Source organism: Bufo gargarizans, unplaced genomic scaffold (genome assembly GCF_014858855.1).
Source record: "Bufo gargarizans isolate SCDJY-AF-19 unplaced genomic scaffold, ASM1485885v1 original_scaffold_1782_pilon, whole genome shotgun sequence".
Classification (NCBI taxonomy): domain Eukaryota; kingdom Metazoa; phylum Chordata; class Amphibia; order Anura; family Bufonidae; genus Bufo; species Bufo gargarizans.
In genome coordinates, this window is record NW_025334513.1 from 211594 (window position 1) to 232351 (window position 20758).

Here is a 20758-nt window from a genome sequence, read left to right on the forward strand (position 1 = left end):
GTCACCACCAGACATCTGAGAAGCTCTGACAGATGTCTTTCAGAACCTCCTCCTTGAGCTTCCCTTTGTTTTGCTTTCATTTTCTCATCTCGTTTCCCTCTCTCAGCTGTCATGTAGTTGCACTGATTGCATCACTTTAAATCCCTTCCCAGACTGCATCACTTTGCGGTTTATATTACTTCCTGGAGTGTGTGCATGCTGATCCTACTTCTGAGTCTTCTACAGATAAGTTTTGTTCATTCATTTGTGTTTTCCTGTTTGCTGGATCCCAGGTGACCCTGACTCCCTCCGTATCAAGTGTAGGAAGCCGGTGGTCGTGTCCCCTCACTATTATAGGGTGTTCAGGTGTTATATAGTCGAGGTACGAGGATATGCGATCATCTACCATTGGGATGTTCGCATAGGCTGAGCAGTCAGGGAGAGAGCCAGGTCTTGTGCAGGGGTCTCCCTTTTGCTCCTTAGTTTTGGATCCAGTGAGTCGGATATTCATTTTGTATTGTCTTGTTTCCTGTACACCTTCCGTGACAGTAAAGCAGCGCAATGCCTTCCTGAGGCATCGCGCTGCCTTCTGGTGAAGAGCCTGTGAGATCCAGCCCCCTGGATCTCACAGGCCGGAAGCTGTATGAGTAATACACACAGTATTACTCATACAGCCAATGCATTCCAATACAGAAGTATTGGGATGCATTGTAAAGGATTAGAACCCCCAAAGTTCAAGTCCCAAAGTGGGACAAAAAAATAAAGTGAAAAAAAAGTTGAAAAAATAAAGTTTCAAATGTGGGGGGTTCATTTGGCTCCAGGAGAAGTATATAGTGGGCTCAGCATGCATGTTGGTACTTGCATCCCTGGATCCGATGGAAGCTGTAATGGCACCGGACGGGGTTAAAAGCAGAGTGTGCCTGGCGTGCATGCTGTACCTGCGCTCCCTGGACTTTGTGTGGCTGTCATGGCCCATAACAGGTAGGAACTAGTGTTAGGGACCACTCATAGAGGCGACCTTGACGTGGTGAGTGGCTTATTACGCTTTGGCCAAGGTGTGCACTGATGCCTCATTCAGCATCCAGCATAGAGGCAGGGCAGTGCGCTGGGTGCAGAGCGCTGGGTGCAGAGTGCTGGGTGCAGAGCGCTGGGTGCAGAGCGCTGGGTGCAGAGTGCTGGGTGCAGAGTGCTGGGTGCAGAGCGCTGGGTGCAGAGTGCTGGGTGCAGAGTGCTGGGTGCAGAGTGCTGGGTGCAGAGCGCTGGGTGCAGAGCGCTGGGTGCAGAGTGCTGGGTGCAGAGCGCTGGGTGCAGAGCGCTGGGTGCAGAGCGCTGGGTGCAGAGTGCTGGGTGCAGAGCGCTGGGTGCAGAGCGCTGGGTGCAGAGCGCTGGGTGCAGAGCGCTGGGTGCAGAGCGCTGGGTGCAGAGTGCTGGGTGCAGAGCGCTGGGTGCAGAGCGCTGGGTGCAGAGTGCTGGGTGCAGAGTGCTGGGTGCAGAGCGCTGGGTGCAGAGTGCTGGGTGCAGAGCGCTGGGTGCAGAGTGCAATTACATTTGTGTTTTTACGTTTGTATCACCAAAATAAAGTTTCCCCCCAAAAAAAATTAAAAGTAAAAATAAACAAAAACGTCATTTTCCCCAAATAAAGTAAAAAAAAATTGGTAAAAAATAGGGGGGGAAAAAAGTATACATATTAGGTATTGCCGCATCTGTATCCGGCTCTATAAACATATCACATGACCTAACCCCTCAGATGAACACCGTAAAAAATAAAAACTGTCCTAAATAAACCATTTTTTTGTCAATTTACATCACAAAAAGTACAACAGCTATCGATCAAAAAGGCGTTTGCTGACCAAAATAGTACCAATAGAACCGTCACCTCATCCCGCAAAAAATGAGCCCCTACCTGAGATAATCGCCCAAAAAATAAAAAAAACTATGGCTCAGAATATGGAGACACTAAAACATCTTTTTTTTTTTGTTTTAAAAAAGCTGTTATTGTGTAAAGCTTACATAAATAAATAAAAGTTTACATATTAGGTATCGCCGCATCCGTATTGACCGGCTCTATAAAAATATCACATGACCTAACCCCTCAGATGAACACCGTAAAAAATTTAAAATAAAAACTGTGCTAAATAAACAATTTTTTTGTCACCTTACATCACAAAAAGTGTAATAGCAAGCAATCAAAAAGTCATATGCACCCGAAAATAGTGCCAATAAAACCGTCATCTCATCCCGCAAAAATCATACCCTACCCAAGGTAATCGCCCAAAAACTGAAAAAAATATGTCTCTCAGACAATGGAAACACTAAAACATGATTTTTTTGCTTCAAAAAAGAAATCATTGTGTAAAACTTACATAAATAAAATTAAAAGTATACATATTCGGTATCGCCACATCCGTGACAACCTGGTCTATAAAATTACCACATGATCTAACCTGTCAGATGAATGTTGTAAATAACAAAAAATAAAAACGGTGCCAAAACAGCTATTTCTTGTTACCTTGCCTCACAAAAAGTGTAACATAGAGCATCCAAAAATCATATGTACCATAAAATAGTACCAACAGTACTGCCACCCTATCCCGTAGTTTCTAAAATGGTGCCACTTTTTTGGAGTTTATACTCTAGGGGTGCATCAGGGGGGCTTCAAATGGGACATGGCGTCAAAAAAAACAGTCCAGCAAAATCTCCCTTCCAAAACCCATACTGCGTTCCTTTCCTTCTGCGCCCTGCCGTGTGCCCGTACAGCGGTTTACGACCACATATGGGGTGTTTCTGTAAACTACAGAATCAGGGCCATAAATATTGAGTTTTGTTTGGCTGTTAACCCTTGCTTTGTAACTGGAAAAAAAATATTAAAATGGAAAATCTGCCCAAAAAGTGAAATTTGGAAATTGTATCTCTATTTTCCATTAAAGGGAACCTGTCACCTAAAAAACGCATATAAAACGGCCGGCAGTACCTCATAGTAGCCCCCAGTCTGTTAATAATCATATGTTTGATCGGTTAGTCGGATGCTCCATGGGTTCAAAAAACTATGTTTTAAGCGCCATCAGCGCCATCTTGCCGGCCAGCTTGAAGTCAAGAGGTCAGCGGCTTCCTTGCTTCAAGCCAAGGTAGCCACGCCCCTAACCGTCCCCTCTCTTGTTAGATTGACAGCCTGCAGTGCGGACGGGATCGCATAAGTCTCGCGCATGCGCAGTGCACCGCTGGAACCTTACCAAGGAGAGCACCGCGCATGCGCGAGACTTATGCGATCCTGGCCGCACTGCAGGCTGTCAATCTAACAAGAGAGGGGACGGTTAGGGGCGTGGCTACCTTGGCTTGAAGCAAGGAAGCCGCTGCCCTCTTGACTTCAAGCTGGCCGGCAAGATAGCGCTGATGGCGCTTAAAACATCGTTTTATGAACCTATGAAGCATCCGACTAACGGATCAAACATATGATTATTAACAGACTGGGGGCTACTATGAGGTACTGCTGGCGTTTTTATATGCGTTTTTTAGGTGACAGGTTCCCTTTAATTCTTGTGGAACACCTAAAGGGTTAAAAAAGTTTGTAAAATCAGTTTTGAATACCTTGAGGGGTGTAGTTTCTAGAATGGGGTCATTTTTGGGAGGTTTCTATTATGTAAGCCTCGCAATGTGACTTCAGACCTGAACTGGTCCCTAAAAATTGGGTTTTTGAAAATTTCTGAAAAATTTTAAGATTTGCATCTAAACTTCTAAGCCTTGTAACGTCCCCAAAAAATAAAATGTCATTCCCAAAATGATGCAAACATGAAGTAGACATATGGGGAATGTAAAGTAATAACTATTTTTGGAGGTATTACTATTTATTATAGAAGTAGAGAAATTGAAACTTGGAAATTTGCACATTTTTCCAAATTTTGGGTAAATTTGGTATTTTTTTATGGAAAAAAATTAACTTTTTTGACCCAATTTTAGCAGTGTCATAAAGGACAATATGTAACGAAAAAACAATCTCAGAACGGCCTGGGTAAAAGCGTTTTAAAGTTATCAGCACTTAAAGTGACACTGGTCAGATTCCTTAAGGGGTTAAAGACACAGCCTTATTTCACCTTAAGGACCAGGCAATTTTTTGAAAATCTGACCAGTGTCACTTTAAGTGCTGATAACTTTAAAACGCTTTGACTTATCCAGGCCGTTCTGAGATTGTTTTTTCGTCACATAGTGTACTTCATAACACTGGTAAAATGGAGTAAAAAAAATATCTTTTTTATTTATAAGAAAATAACAAATTTACCAAAATTTTTGAACAATTTGCAAATTTCCACGTTTCAATTTCACTACTTCTATAATACATAGTAACACTTCCAAAATAGCTATTAGTTTACATTCCCCATATGTCTACTTCATGTTTGGATCATTTTGGGAATGCCATTTTATTTTTTAGGGACGTTACAAGGCTTAGAAGTTTACATGCAAATCTTGAAAATGTTCAGAAATTTTCAAAAACCCACTTTTTAGGGACCAGTTCAGGTCTGAAGTCACTTTGTGAGGCTTACATAATAGAAACCACCCAAAAGTGACCCCATTCTAGAAACGACACCCCTCACGGTATTCAAAACTGAGTTTACAAACATCATTAACCCTTTAGGTGTTCCCCAAGAGTTGATGGCAAATGGAGATGAAATTTCAGAATTTCAATTTTTTGCCAAATTTTCAATTTTAATCAATTTTTTCCACTAACAAAGCAAGGGTTAACAAAACTCTATATTTATTGCCCTGACTCTGCAGTTTACAGAAACACCCGATATGTGGTCGTAAACTGCTGTACGGTCCCACGTCAGGGTGTAGAGGGAAAGGAGCGCCGTGTGGTTTTTGGAAGGCAGGTTTTGCTGGACTGGTTTATTTACACCATGTCCCATTTGAAGCCCCCTGATGCACCCCTAGAGTAGAAACTCCAAAAAGGTGACCCCATTTTGAAAACTACGGAATAAGGTGGCAGTTTTGTTGGTACTAGTTTAGGGTACATATGATTTTGGATTCCTCTATATTACACTTTTTGTGAAGCAAAGTAAAAAAAAATAGAAATTCAGAAATTTCATCTCCATTTGCCATTGACTCTTGTGGAACACTTAAAGGGTTAACAAAGTTTGTAAAATCAGTTTTGAATACCTTGAGGGGTGTCGTTTCTTAAATGGGGTCACTTTTTGGAGTTTCTTCTCTAGGGGGGCATCAGGGGGGCTTCAAATGGGACATGGTGTCAAAAAACAAGTCCAGCAAAATCTGGCTTCCAAAATCCATATGGCATTCCTTTCCTTCTGCGCCCGGCCGTGTGCCCGTACAGCAGTTTACGACCACATATGGGGTGTTTCTGTAAACTACAGAATCAGGGCCATAATTATTCAGTTTTGTTTGGCTGTTAACCCTTGCTTTGTTACGGGAAAAAAAGGATTAAAATTGAAAATTTGCCCAAAAATACCTGTTTTGGCACTGTTTTTATTTTTTATTATTTACAACGTTCATCTGACAGATTAGATCATCTGCTATTTTTATAGAGCAGGTTGTTGCAGGGATACCTAATACGTTTACTTTTAAAATTTATTTAAGTTTTACACAATAATATTTTTGAAACAAAAAAAATCATTTTAGTGTCTCCATAGTCTGAGAGCTATAGTTTTTTTTTATTTTTTGGGCGATTGTCTTAGGGTCTAATTTGTTGCAGGATGAGATGACTGTTTAATGGTATGATTTTGGGGTGCGTATACCTTTTTGATCGCTTGCTATTATACTTTTTGTAATGTACGTGACAAAATTATGGCTTTTTTTACACTATTTTTATTTTTACGTTGTTCACCTGAGGGGTTAGATCATGTGATATTTTTATAGAGCAGGTTCTTACGGACACGGCAATACCTAATATATATACATTTTTTTTATTTATTAAGGTTTTACACAATAATATCATTTTTGAAACAAAAAAACTTGTTTTAGTGTTTCCATAGTCTAAGAGCCATATTTTTTTTATGTTTTAGCCATTGTCTCATGTAGGGGCTCATTTTTTGCGGGATCATGCGGCGGTTTGAATGGTACTATTTTGGCATACATTCAACATTTTTGATCACTTTTATTACCTTTTTTGGGAAGTAAGGTGGGCAAAATTTCAATTTCATCCTATTTTTTTTATTTTTTTATGGAGTTCACCGTGCTAGGAATGTAACATGACCGTTTTATAGATCAGGTCGTTACGGACGCGGTGATATATAACATGTGTAGGGAATTTATTTTATTTTTTATCAGGGATAAATGTTTTTTTTTTTTAATTTTTACTTTTTTAACATTTTTTTTACCCAGACCCACTTGGTTCTTGAAGATCCAGTGGGTCTGATGTCTGGATAATACAGTACAGTACACTATATAGTGAACTGCACTGTATTTCACTCACACTTTGTCTGAACATTGCTCTGCCGTTAGCACAGATCTGTTCAGCACCATGGATGGACAGCAGGATGCCTGAGAAGGCGTCCTGCTGCCATTTAAACCTTCCCCGCCTGCCACAACTGAGCAGACAGGGAAGGGGAGAGAGGGGGGCTCCCTCCCTCTGTGACCCCATCCTGTCCGGGGGCTGCAAAGGCACAGCTCCCTCCCTGTTAACCTCTTCCATACAGCAATGAGCTGACACTCCGCTCGGTCACCCTGAGAATAAACGGGTGGCGGGCAGAAGATCGACCGCCCGCCCCCCAAATTGCTGCCCGCCTCCCGCAATCGTCCCCCCCGCTGGGCCTGCAGGCACAAAAACATTGAGGGATGCAGGGGGGGGGGGAGTTAACTTTGAAATACAGACACTTTGAGGTTTCTGATCAGAAACTTGCATAAGTGCTACAAAAAGCAGGTCTGAATTGACCTGCGGTTTGTAGCAATCGGCAATGCGGGGGGGTCACGGGACCCCCCTAGGCATTGTCACAGGGTGCCTGCTGAATGATTTCTACAAGCACCCCGTTCTGATCTCTGCCGGCCGTGCGGCAGTGATCTGAACTACACAGGACGTACAGGTACGCCCTGTGTCCTTAAGTACCGGGACATCAGGGCGTACCTGTACGCCCTGTGTCCTAAAAGGGTTAAAGAGTTACCTCAAAAATTCACTGTACTTTCACTTAACCTTACATAAATCAATAGTATAAGCGACCACAAGAAACTTTGTAATATGTTTTATCAGTGAGAAATTTCTAGTTCTCATGTAAGCAGCTGTACTACTTACTTGCTTGCTTTTTGACACGTGTCGGAGGCCCAAGGCAGACCTCGGGGAGGTTAGGGTATCAGGACACGGCGACACAGACCAGCAGCAACACAATGCAAAAGCCTCAGATGGTGAGGTTAGACTTGAACCATAAAAGTAGTTGCCAGGGGCTACTCCAGAGCAATCACCCAGTCAGTGGCAACTGGTCAGACAGACCAGCAGGTACCTGAATTAGGTACCGATAGGAAGCAGAGACAGACGGGCACAGATGAAATCAGGAGCAACGAAAAAAACAAGAGGAACACAGATCAGAAATACAAGGCACAGAACAGGCTAGAGATACAAGGCACACAGAGATTCCCCCTAACCCTCTTCCGAAGGCAGGACATAGGACAGACAAACAAACGAAAGCAGTTAAGCACTGCCAAGATATCGGATGCAGTTACGCACTGCTAGGCGAACAAGGACCAGACCAGGATACAGAACATAACACGATACAGGACAGGTACAGAACAGGAGATGATACAGGGCAGGTACAGAACAGGACATGATACAGGGCAGGTACAGAACAGGACATGATACAGGGCAGGTACAGAACAGGACATGATACAGGGCAGGTACAGAACAGGGCATGATACAGGGCAGGTACAGAACAGGGCATGATACAGGACAGGTACAGAACAGGACATGATACAGGGCAGGTACAGAACAGGACATGATACAGGGCAGGTACAGAACAGGGCATGATACAGGACAGGTACAGAACAGGACATGATACAGGGCAGGTACAGAACAGGAGATGATACAGAACAGGACATGATACAGGGCAGGTACAGAACAGGACATGATACAGGGCAGGTACAGAACAGGAGATGATACAGGGCAGGTACAGAACAGGAGATGATACAGGGCAGGTACAGAACAGGACACGATACAGGGCAGGTACAGAACAGGACACGATACAGGGCAGGTACAGAACAGGACACGATACAGGGCAGGTACAGAACAGGAGATGATACAGGGCAGGTACAGAACAGGACACGATACAGGGCAGGTACAGAACAGGAGATGATACAGGGCAGATACAGAACAGGAGATGATACAGGGCAGGTACAGAACAGGAGATGATACAGGGCAGGTACAGAACAGGACACGATACAGGGCAGGTACAGGACAGGACATGATACAGGGCAGGTACAGAACAGGACACGATACAGGGCAGGTACAGAACAGGAGATGATACAGGGCAGGTACAGAACAGGACACGATACAGGGCAGGTACAGAACAGGACATGATACAGGGCAGGTACAGAACAGGAGACGATACAGGGCAGGTACAGAACAGGACACGATACAGGGCAGGTACAGAACAGGAGATGATACAGGGCAGGTACAGAACAGGACATGATACAGGGCAGGTACAGAACAGGACATGATACAGGGCAGGTACAGAACAGGACATGATACAGGGCAGGTACAGAACAGGGCACGATACAGGGCAGGTACAGAACAGGAGATGATACAGGGCAGGTACAGAACAGGGCACGATACAGGGCAGGTACAGAACAGGACATGATACAGGGCAGGTACAGAACAGGACACGATACAGGGCAGGTACAGAACAGGAGATGATACAGGGCAGGTACAGAACAGGACATGATACAGGGCAGGTACAGAACAGGACATGATACAGGGCAGGTACAGAACAGGACATGATACAGGGCAGGTACAGAACAGGACACGATACAGGGCAGGTACAGAACAGGAGATGATACAGGGCAGGTACAGAACAGGAGATGATACAGGGCAGGTACAGAACAGGAGACGATACAGGGCAGGTACAGAACAGGACATGATACAGGGCAGGTACAGAACAGGACACGATACAGGGCAGGTACAGAACAGGAGATGATACAGGGCAGGTACAGAACAGGAGATGATACAGGGCAGGTACAGAACAGGAGACGATACAGGGCAGGTACAGAACAGGACATGATACAGGGCCTCTGCGGGACCGCCCTTCAGCCGGACTCCTCCGCTGGACTCTTTGTCTGCAGAACTCCTCCTCCGCTGGACTCCTCGTCTGCAGAACTCCTCCTCCGCTGGACTCCTCCTCCGCTGGACTCCTCCTCCGCTGGACTCCTCGTCTGTCAGACTGGTTATCTTCCGGACTGCTCATCTGCAGGACTCCTCCTCCGCTGGACTCCTCGTCTACTGTACTCCTCCTCCGTCAGACTGCTTATCTTCCGGACTCCTCATCTTCCGGACTCCTCCGCTGGACTCCTCGTCTGCAGGACTCCTCCTCCGCAGGACTCCTCTTCTGTCAGACTGGTTATCTTCCGGACTCCTCCTCCGCTGGACTCCTCCTCCGCTGGACTCCTCTTCTGTCAGACTGGTTATCTTCCGGACTTTTCATCTGCAGGACTCCTCCTTCGCTGGACTCCTCCTCCGCTGGACTCCTCTTCTGTCAGACTGATTATTTTCCGGACTCCTCATCTGCAGGACTCCTCCTCCGCTGAAATCCTCCTCCGCTGGACTCCTCCTCCGCTGGACTCCTCTTCTGTCAGACTGGTTATTTTCCGGACTCCTCGTCTGCAGGACTCCTCTTCCGCTGGACTCCTCCTCCGCTTGACTCCTCTTCTGTCAGACTGGTTATTTTCCGGACTCCTCATCTGCAGGACTCCTCCTCCGCTGGACTCCTCCTCCGCTGGACTCCTCTTCTGTCAGACTGGTTATCTTCCGGACTCCTCCTCCGCTGGACTCCTCCTCCGCTGGACTCCTCGTCTGCAGGACTCCTCCTCCGCTGGACTCCTCCTCCGCTGGACTCCTCCTCCGCTGGACTCCTCCTCCGCTGGACTCCTCCTCCGCTGGACTCCTCGTCTGCAGGACCCCTCCTCCGCTGGACTCCTCGTCTGCTGGACTCCTCCTCCGCTGGACTCCTCCTCCGCTGGACTCCTCCTCCGCTGGACTCCTCGTCTACTGGACTCCTCCTCCGCTGGACTCCTCTTCTGTCAGACTGGTTATCTTCCGGACTCCTCCTCCGCTGGACTCCTCCTCCGCTGGACTCCTCGTCTGCAGGACTCCTCCTCCGCTGGACTCCTCCTCCGCTGGACTCCTCCTCCGCTGGACTCCTCCTCCGCTGGACTCCTCGTCTGCAGGACCCCTCCTCCGCTGGACTCCTCGTCTGCTGGACTCCTCCTCCGCTGGACTCCTCGTCTACTGGACTCCTCCTCCGCTGGACTCCTCTTCTGTCAGACTGGTTATCTTCCGGACTCCTCATCTGCAGGACTCCTCCTCCGCTGGACTCCTCTTCTGTCAGACTGGTTATCTTCCGGACTCCTCATCTGCAGGACTCCTCCTCCGCTGGACTCCTCTTCTGTCAGACTGGTTATCTTCCGGACTCCTCATCTGCAGGACTCCTCCTCCGCTGGACTCCTCTTCTGTCAGACTGGTTATCTTCCGGACTCCTCATCTGCAGGACTCCTCCTCCGCTGGACTCCTCTTCTGTCAGACTGGTTATCTTCCGGACTCCTCATCTGCAGGACTCCTCCTCCGCTGGACTCCTCTTCTGTCAGACTGGTTATCTTCCGGACTCCTCATCTGCAGGACTCCTCCTCCGCTGGACTCCTCTTCTGTCAGACTGGTTATCTTCCGGACTCCTCATCTGCAGGACTCCTCCTCCGCTGGACTCCTCTTCTGTCAGACTGGTTATCTTCCGGACTCCTCATCTGCAGGACTCCTCCTCCGCTGGACTCCTCTTCTGTCAGACTGGTTATTTTCCGGACTCCTCATCTGCAGGACTCCTCCTCCGCTGGACTCCTCCTCCGCTGGACTCCTCCTCCGCTGGACTCCTCTTCTGTCAGACTGGTTATTTCCCGGACTCCTCATCTGCAGGACTCCTCCTCCGCTGGACTCCTCTAGACTCCTCCTCCGCTAGACTCCTCCTCTGCAGAACTCCTCCTCTGCAGGACTCCTCCTCCGCAGGACGCCTCCTCCGTCAGACTGCTTATCCTCCGGACTCCTCTTCTGTCAGACTGGTTATCTTCCGGACTCCTCTAGACTCCTCCTCCGCAGGACTCCTCCTCCGCTGGACTCCTCCTCCGTCAGACTGCTTATCCTCCGGACTCCTCATGTATTACTGCAGAGAGTCCAACATAAGGTGATGGAGTCACTTTAAAAAAAAGGGTGAAAAGCGCCCTCTGATCTGACCCTAAGGGTCCATTCACACGTCCGTAAGTGTTTTGCGGATCCACAAAACACGGACACCGGCAATGTACATTCTGCAGTTTGCGGACCGCACATCGCCGGCACTACAATAGAAAATGCCTCATCTTGTCTGCAATGGCGGACAAGGACAGGACATGTTCTATTTTTCGGCAGAAACGGAAGCACGGATGCGGCAGTGCGGATCCGCATATGAATGCGTCTGCACCTGTTCCGCTAAATTGCAGAGCGTTTGCGGACGTGTGACCCTGAGTGTCCAATAACGCGCCATGTTAAGCCCCGCCCCCGCCCACTTAGAGGCGTGTCTTAACGTGTCACGGAGCCATCACTGATACCAATCAATTCCTAGACACCCACAATACACCGAATGTGAACAAGCCCCACCTCCAGCACCGCCCACACCACGTGACCCGGCCAGCCCTGCTCTTACGTCACTGTGCGCCCCATACAGCTCGCTCCTGTCACGTGTGTCCAGGCCGCGGTGCATTGTGGTCGATGCCGCGAAGCACGCCGGGAGTTGTAGTTTAGTCTGTGGGATCTCCCCTCTACCAGGGAGGACGCAGGACTCCATCTCCCAGCATGCACCGGAGTTTTGCTCGCTCACTGCAGGAAGTCCCTGCCACAGAGACTATAAGGACAGCGGCCATGGAGCAGGTAAGTGAGCGGGAGCCGGAGCAGGCGGCAGACAGTCGTCACGTGACCCTGACCTCCGGAGCTGACCCTTTAATCACGTGACTGACCCTGACGCTGTAGTGACGTAATGACCCCGGAGCTGACGCTCCAGTGACGTAAAGACCCCGGAGCTGACGCTCTAGTGACGTAATGACCCCGGAGCTGACGCTCTAGTGACGTAATGACCCCGGAGCTGACGCTCTAGTGACGTAATGACCCCCGGAGCTGACGCTCTAGTGACGTAATGACCCCCGGAGCTGACGCTCTAGTGACGTAATGACCCCCGGAGCTGACGCTCTAGTGACGTAATGACCCCCGGAGCTGACGCTCTAGTGACGTAGAGGGTGTAGGGGCCGTGCATTTAGTGGGGGGTGTATGTGACGGTCTCGGTGCCCTCTAGTGGTGGGATATCCTCTCTCTTCCAGGCTCCGGTGACATTTGAGGACGTCGCCGTCTATTTCTCAAGGAGAGAATGGGAGACGCTGAGTGGGGAGCAGAAGTCGCTGTACAAGGAAGTGATGAACGAGAACTACCAGATGATCCTGTCACTGAGTGAGTGCGCCCCCCGCAGACCACACACCGGAGGTCGGGGAGTCTCTAAAGTAATCACTGTCTTCTCCTCACAGACCGTCCGGACATCATACAGAGCATTGATCTAGGATGTGAGCCGTACGTCCAGAGCCTCGGTGACTGCGACCACACAGGTACTTCTCCTGCACTGACCCTAAGCAACATCCTGTATTATACTCCAGAGCTGCACTCACTATTCTGCTGGTGCAGTCACTGTGTACATACATTACTTATCCTGTACTGATCCTGAGTTACATCCTGTATTATACCCCAGAGCTGCACTCACTATTCTGCTGGTGCAGTCACTGTGTACATACATTACTTATCCTGTACTGATCCTGAGTTACATCCTGTATTATACCCCAGAGCTGCACTCACTATTCTGCTGGTGCAGTCACTGTGTACATACATTACTTATCCTGTACTGATCCTGAGTTACATCCTGTATTATACTCCAGAGCTGCACTCACTATTCTGCTGGTGCAGTCACTGTGTACATACATTACTTATCCTGTACTGATCCCGAGTTACATCCTGTATTATACTCCAGAGCTGCACTCACTATTCTGCTGGTGCAGTCACTGTGTACATACATTACTTATCCTGTACTGATCCCGAGTTACATCCTGTATTATACTTCAGAGCTGCACTCACTATTCTGCTGGTGCAGTCACTGTGTACATACATTACTTATCCTGTACTGATCCTGAGTTATATCCCTTTATTATACTCCAGAGCTGCACTCACTATTCTGCTGGTGCAGTCACTGTGTGCATACATTACTTATCCTGTACTGATCCTGAGTTACATCCTGTATTATACTCCAGAGCTGCACTCACTATTCTGCTGGTGCAGTCACTGTGTACATACATTACTTATCCTGTACTGATCCTGAGTTACATCCTGTATTATACTCCAGAGCTGCACTCACTATTCTGCTGGTGCAGTCACTGTGTACATACATTACTTATCCTGTACTGATCCTGAGTTACATCCTGTATTATACTCCAGAGCTGCACTCACTATTCTGCTGGTGCAGTAACTGTGTACATACATTACTTATCCTGTACTGATCCCGAGTTACCTCCTGTATTATACTCCAGAGCTGCACTCACTATTCTGCTGGTGCAGTCACTGTGTACATACATTACTTATCCTGTACTGATCCTGAGTTACATCCTGTGTTATACTCCAGAGCTGCACTCACTATTCTGCTGGTGCAGTCACTGTGTACATACATTACTTATCCTGTACTGATCCTGAGTTACATCCTGTATTATACTCCAGAGCTGCACTCACTATTCTGCTGGTGCAGTCACTGTGTACATACATTACTTATCCTGTACTGATCCTGAGTTACATCCTGTATTATACTCCAGAGCTGCACTCACTATTCTGCTGGAGCAGTCACTGTGTACATACATTACTTATCCTGTACTGATCCTGAGTTACATCCTGTATTATACTCCAGAGCTGCACTCACTATTCTGCTGGTGCAGTCACTGTGTACATACATTACTTATCCTGTACTGATCCTGAGTTACATCCTGTATTATACTCCAGAGCTGCACTCACTATTCTGCTGGTGCAGTCACTGTGTACATACATTACTTATCCTGTACTGATCCTGAGTTACATCCTGTATTATACTCCAGAGCTGCACTCACTATTCTGCTGGTGCAGTCACTGTGTACATACATTACTTATCCTGTATTATACTCCAGAGCTGCACTCACTATTCTGCTGATGCAGTCACTGTGTACATACATTACTTATCCTGTACTGATCCTGAGTTACATCCTGTATTATACTCCAGAGCTGCACTCACTATTCTGCTGGTGCAGTCACTGTGTACATACATTACTTATCCTGTACTGATCCTGAGTTACATCCTGTATTATACTCCAGAGCTGCACTCACTATTCTGCTGGTGCAGTCACTGTGTACATACATTACTTATCCTGTACTGATCCTGAGTTACATCCTGTATTATACTCCGGAGCTGCACTCACTATTCTGCTGGTGCTGTCACTTTTTTGTTTGTCAGCATGCTTGTGGAAGACTGTCTCCTGACAGCTAAGCTGAGCACAAGTGCCTGGTGTAAGGACATGTCCTAGAATTCAGGTCACCAGAACAAGCTGTCTTAGACACGTAACATTAGGGAATGCAGGGTGATTTCAGCTCTGGATGTGAATGTCTGTAGCTCTGGTATGGGTGGGCTGAGCTATTGTCTGCATTCTGCTAAACCTCTTCTGTCTTCCTTCATCTGTAAGGTGTTTGGCAAGAGAAGAATATGAAGGCTGAATCCTCATTCCAGCCGAGCCGCAGTGACATCACGAGCAGCAGATGTGAGGCGCAGGTGAAGCGGCAGAGGCGCTATCCCCGAGTCAACCCCTTCAGGTGGATCAAGAAAGACAAGAAAAAGAAAAGCCGCATTAGTCGATCCGCCCACCGGACGTCGAAGAGAACTAAGGAGAAAAAGACACTGGGAGGAGATGATCTAATGAAAGTCTCACCAGAGAGAAGACGCTGTGATGTTTCCACCAGCATCTCACATGAGCCTGCCAGTAACCCGGAAGACAAGCCGCTCCTTGATGAGCCCTGTGGGATGATAGGTGGGAGTAAAGATCTCTGTTCTGAGGAGGAGGCAGCTGATGAGACAGAAGCAGACCCTTCAGGAGAAGCCATCAGCACACGCAAGATACAGGAAGATGTTTCAGAAGGAAGCAGCCTGACAAGAGGTGCGAGGTTCGCAACAAATGTGAAAAACTATGAAAAACGTTCCGAAGATGCTCACTTACCATCCAACGTGAATTGTTTCCAGAAAGGAGAGGACTCGAGACTTCATGGCGATTCTGCTGATTCCAAAGACATTCCTGTATGTGAAACCTCCAATTTTCTGATGGAAGCCACCAATGAGAGCCCCAGCAAGAATGCATCCCCGGAAACTGCAACTGGGAAGGAGGAAAAAATGTCTCCAACCACAGAAAAAAAAGCATCCCACAAGAAAAGAGACAAACACGTGAAGTTCAACGAGGTGGTCACCATGATTCTCATTAAGCAGCAGTCTGAAGAACGTTCCAGTAAATGTCTGGAGAGCGGAGTGAAGCTGCAGAGCACAAGTCTTCCTGTTCTCAAGAATGTAAATGATGACGACAAGAAGAAGAAAGTGGAGAAATGCAGCACTGGACATGACGTAGAAGATAGGACATCTCAGGGTCAGAATTCCCTTCATAGGAACGTAGAAGGAAATAAGCACACAAGAAAGAGACCGACTGGGTCAAGCTGCCGTCCAAGTACAATGAAATACAGCAAGAAGAGGATTGTGGTCGGAACGGGACCAGCCCCGCAAGCCTTAGAGCAGCAAATGTCTCCATCCAAAAATAATGTAAGAGAAAGAAATGAGCTGCACGGAGTAGAGGATAAGGAGGTCTGGAACATGAATAGTGAAGGCAGGAAGGTGAACACCTGCTCAGTACCACCACAGACAAACAGTCCCCTAAACAACCATGAGCAGAAGTTCATTAAATCTTATTCCTGCTCCAACTGTGGTAAAATCACCCACTGGTCGAAGCTCAGCATATATCAGAAGGAGAATATAGAGAGGTCGATCGCCCATATGTGCAGAACTTGTGGTCGTCGTCACAAGAGCAGCAGTCCTGCCACTGCTCCTGACCAGGCGATCCTTCCACTCGCCCTCACCAGTCCTGGGGTTGATGAAATGTCTAAACCAGCAAATTACAGTAAGAAGATTGCAGCTGATTCCTCTGCTCAACCAAATACTGAGAAAAGACGACACAAAGATGAAAGGAAAGTGAAGACCACAGAAGATTCGAGGCATCTTGTCACTGCTAGTGATCAGAGAACAGGAGCCAGCAGTGATCATTGCAGAAAGCCTCCACAAACCCCTGAAGATGACAGCAAATCCAATGCATGCCACCAGTACCGTAATCCTGAAGCTGCACTGGATGTGACGCTGAAGACTTTTACAGGATCCTCAGTTAAGAGTACGTCCACTGCTAATCATTCAACTCTGGGTCTGGACTCCAGAAAGAACAGAATTATTATAAAGGATAAGAATGTGGCCTCCAAATCTCCTGCTGAGCAGCCCAGGAAACCTGGAGACAACAGAGAACATGAGGTTTGCACAATATGGAAAGAATGTTCTATAACAGAGGAAAGGAATCATCCATTAAGGTCTGATCAGCAGAAGAAAGTGACAAAGAGTTGTCCCAGCGTGCTCCAGAAGACTCAGAACTTTCCTCAGGCTGCTGTGAAGACACACTCTATTAATCTAAACAATGTAAGGAACCCCAGGCGGATCGTGGACCCTATAAAGTCAAAATTTGATAAAGACTGCACTAAATGTGGCAAGAGTCTGGCAAAGCATGTTACCGTGAACAGTGAGAATCCCGCTGATGGTAGTGAGAAGAATTGTGTTCTGCGTGTGAAGACAAAGTGTGAGCAACCACCAGAAGATAGGGAGCCCTTCCAATGTAAACAGTGCGGGAAAATCTTCACCAAGAAGCACACTAAACCCCCTGGAGAGCACCCCTACTCCTGCAAGAAATGTGGTAAATCCTTCCATGACAGCGGAAACAATGACGTTCACATGAAGTTGAAAACTAAGGAGAAGATGAAGATATTTACAGGGTCCTCAGCCGACAACGCTTTTGCTGATACTTCAACTCCAGGTCTGGATTCTAGTTATAGCAGAACTGGCACTAAGGACAAGAAAATGACTTTCAAATCTTTTGCTGAGCTGCCTGGAAAGACGGACAGCAAAGAACATGAGGAGGTCTGCATAATATGCGGAGAAAGTTTTATAGCAGAGCAAAAGAATGATCCATTGGTCTCTGATCAGCAGAAGAAACGAACCAAGGGTAGGCCCAGTGTGCTTGAGAACACCCAGGACCATCTGAAGACGTGCTCTTCTTGTGTTTCCAAGATAAGGAACCCCAGACAGATCGAGAACCCTGAGAATCTGCAATCTAATCAAAACTGCTCTAAATGGGGCAAGAGTTCAGCAGAGCATGTGAAAGCAGAGAATCCTGCTGAGGGTGGCAAGAAGAATCATGTTCTACAGTTGAAGAAGCGCAAGCAACCGTTGGAAGGGATTGAGCCCTACCAGTGTAAACAGTGTGGGAAAACCTTCACCCGTCACTTCACTCTGCTGCAGCACCACACCGTACACACCGGAGAGCGCCCCTACTCCTGCAAAGAATGTGGTAAATCCTTCCGGGACGGTGGATACCTTAAAGTCCACATGAGATTGCACACTAAGGAAAAACCCTACACTTGTTCAGAGTGTGGTAAGTGTTTTGGTCAGAACTCCACGCTGATGGTGCACTTGAGGACACATACCGATGAGAGACCATTCCAATGTAGCGAGTGCGGGAAGAGTTTTAGTGATCGTTCCACCTTTCGCCACCACCAATGATTCACACCGGGGAGAAGCCATTTACATGTTCTTTTTGTGGAAAGAAGTTCACGCAGCAGGCACACGTCAAGCGACATGAGAAGATGCACACCGGGGAAAGGCCGTTTGGATGCACAATGTGCGAGAAGAGATTTATTGACCGCACAAAGCTGAGGAAACATGAGCTGACCCACAACCGAGAGCCCAAGAACTGACCCAGTCATCAGGCCTAGAGGTCACCATGTTGACCCCCGCTGTCTGCCCGCTTGTACTATAATATGGCACTGCTGTGCTTCAAAGCATTTTATGGAGATTTATATTTTTCTACTTATTTATAGGATAATTGTGGATCTGTAGAATCTACTAAACATGTGATCCAGGACAGGATCCAGAGTCGCTTCTTAACTGCCATTGTTATTCCTGTGCTGACCATTGTATGTACTTGTTTACTCACATTCTGGCCAATACCACCCAGAGCTGTGGCCCTTTAGTGCCCCATTGGAGTCTGTGTAAGATCCCTGCTGTCTATAGTGGGTGAGGACCCTTATACCTTCACACCGCTGGGAGTTAACGTCACTTTTATACACATACAGCTGCAATCAGAATGATTCAACCTCCATTTTCAGATTAGGTTTATTAGCCAAATTTATAAAATTTGGGCCAACTGCAAAAAAAACAAGAACAGTTGAAATTGCTCAATGTGACTACAAGTGGTTTCTCCAAATTCAGCCTGAGTCCGAGTAGGAGCCCTCCTAAAGAGCACGTTTACAGGTCAGGTGTTGTCTCCAGCACATTGAGGGCTTCATTAGTAGCATCAGGTGCTTGAGCTAAAGCACATCAGATACCTGGACTATCAAGGGGGCTGAGGACTGTGACGTTTGATCATTAGAAATAGAACCAAGTCAAGAGAGTGCTCCAGAAAGTTCAGAGAAGAGATCATGCATGAACAAGGAAGAGGGTACAAAAAGAATTGCAAAGGCCTGAATGTTCCTAGAGTTACAGCTGGAAGCAGAGTTCACAAGTTCAAAGGAATGTTGGCTCCACTACCTGGATGCGGCAGAAAGAGGAAGCCATCAACTGTGGCCATTAATGAGGAGGCAAGTGCTCGAGGGACTGCTTAAGGCCTCTTTCAGACCGGCGTTGCGGGAAAAGGTGCGGTTGCGTTGCGGGAACATACACGATTTTTCAGCGCGAGTGCAAATATTGTAATGCGTTTTGCACGCGTGTGAGAAAAATCAGCATGTTTGGTACCCAAACCCGAACTTCTGGTTAGGTGCTGGGTAGATTGCATTATTTTCCCTTTTAACATGGTTATAAGGGAAAATAATAGCATTCTGAATACAGACTGCAGAGTACAATAGCGCTGGAGGGGTTAAAAAATAATGTAACTCACCTTAATCCACTTGCTCGCGCAGCCGGCATCTCTTCTGTCTCCTTTTTTTGCTGTGTGCAGGAACAGGACCTGTGGTGACGTCACTCCGGTCATCACATGGTCCATCACCATGGTAAAAGATCATGTGATGACCGGAGTGACGTCACCACAGGTCCTTTTCCCGCACACAGCAAAAAAAGACGAGGCGAGTTAATTTTACTATGCAGTCTGTATTCAGAATGCTATTATTTCCCCTTATAACTGTGTTATAAGGGAAAATAATAATGATCGGGTCTCCATCCCGATCGTCTCTTGCTTGCGGATGCATGCGATTTTCACGCAACCCCATTCATTTCTATGAGGCCTGCGTTACGTGAAAAACGCACAAAATAGAGCATGCTGCGATTTTCACGCAACGCATAAGTGATACGTGAAAATCACCGCTCATGTGCACAGCCCCATAGAAATGAATGGGTCCGGATTCAGTGCGGGTGCAATGCGTTCAACTCACGCATCGCATCCACGCGGAATACTCGCCCGTGTGAAAGGGGCCTAAGACCTGCAGCAAGATCTGGCGACAGCAGGCACGGAGGTTTTAGTTTGCACAGTAAATAAGGCTCCTCTCACACTGGCGTTTTGGTTTCCGTTTGTGAGGTCCGTTCAGGGCTCAGCGTCCAAAACAGATCAGTTTTGCCCTAATGCATTCTGAATGGAAAAGGATCCGCTCAGAATGCGTCAGTTTGCCTCAGTTCAGTCTCCATTCCGCTCTGGAGGCTGCTTGCAGCGTTTTGGTGTCCGCCTGGCAAAACGGATCCGTCCCCATTGACTTACGTTGTGTGTCAGGACGGATCCGTTTGGCTCAGTTTCGTCAGTTTTCTATGACAAAATCTGGCACAATAAAAAACGGATCCGTCCTGACACACAATGTATATCAACGCGGACTGTCTTCTCTGACACAATCTGATCCGTCCTGGCCATGTTAAAGATAATACAAACGGATATGTTCTGAACGGATGCAGACGGTTGTATTATTCGAACGGATCTGCACTAAACGCGAGTGTGAAAGTAGCCTTTGGCGCACGCTAAACGTTGAAGGTCTCCATGACCAAACTCTAAGATGTCAACTAATGCTGACCTAAAAGCACAGGAAAAGTTGCCTCTAATTTCCTCAAAACCATAGAAAAAAGGCACAGAAGTTTTGGGATTGGATTCTGTGGAGTGAGAAAACAAAACTGGAACTTTTCGTTCTAGCGGCTGAATGAATTGTCTGAGGGAGGAAGAACTTGGCGTACGTTAAAAGGAACGCGCTGCC

General features: G+C 47.2%; 1 protein-coding gene across 1 annotated transcript; it reads left to right on the plus strand.

Annotated features, from left to right (window-relative positions):
* Positions 1 to 11918: 11918 nt before the first annotated feature.
* LOC122923642 (zinc finger protein 836-like) lies at positions 11919 to 18741 on the plus strand. Its single transcript, XM_044274493.1, has 4 exons — positions 11919 to 12067; positions 12511 to 12637; positions 12712 to 12789; positions 14929 to 18741. Exons 1-4 carry the CDS (start codon positions 11993 to 11995, stop codon positions 18093 to 18095), a joined length of 3447 nt encoding a protein of 1148 aa, XP_044130428.1. The 5' UTR covers positions 11919 to 11992; the 3' UTR covers positions 18096 to 18741.
* Positions 18742 to 20758: the final 2017 nt, after the last annotated feature.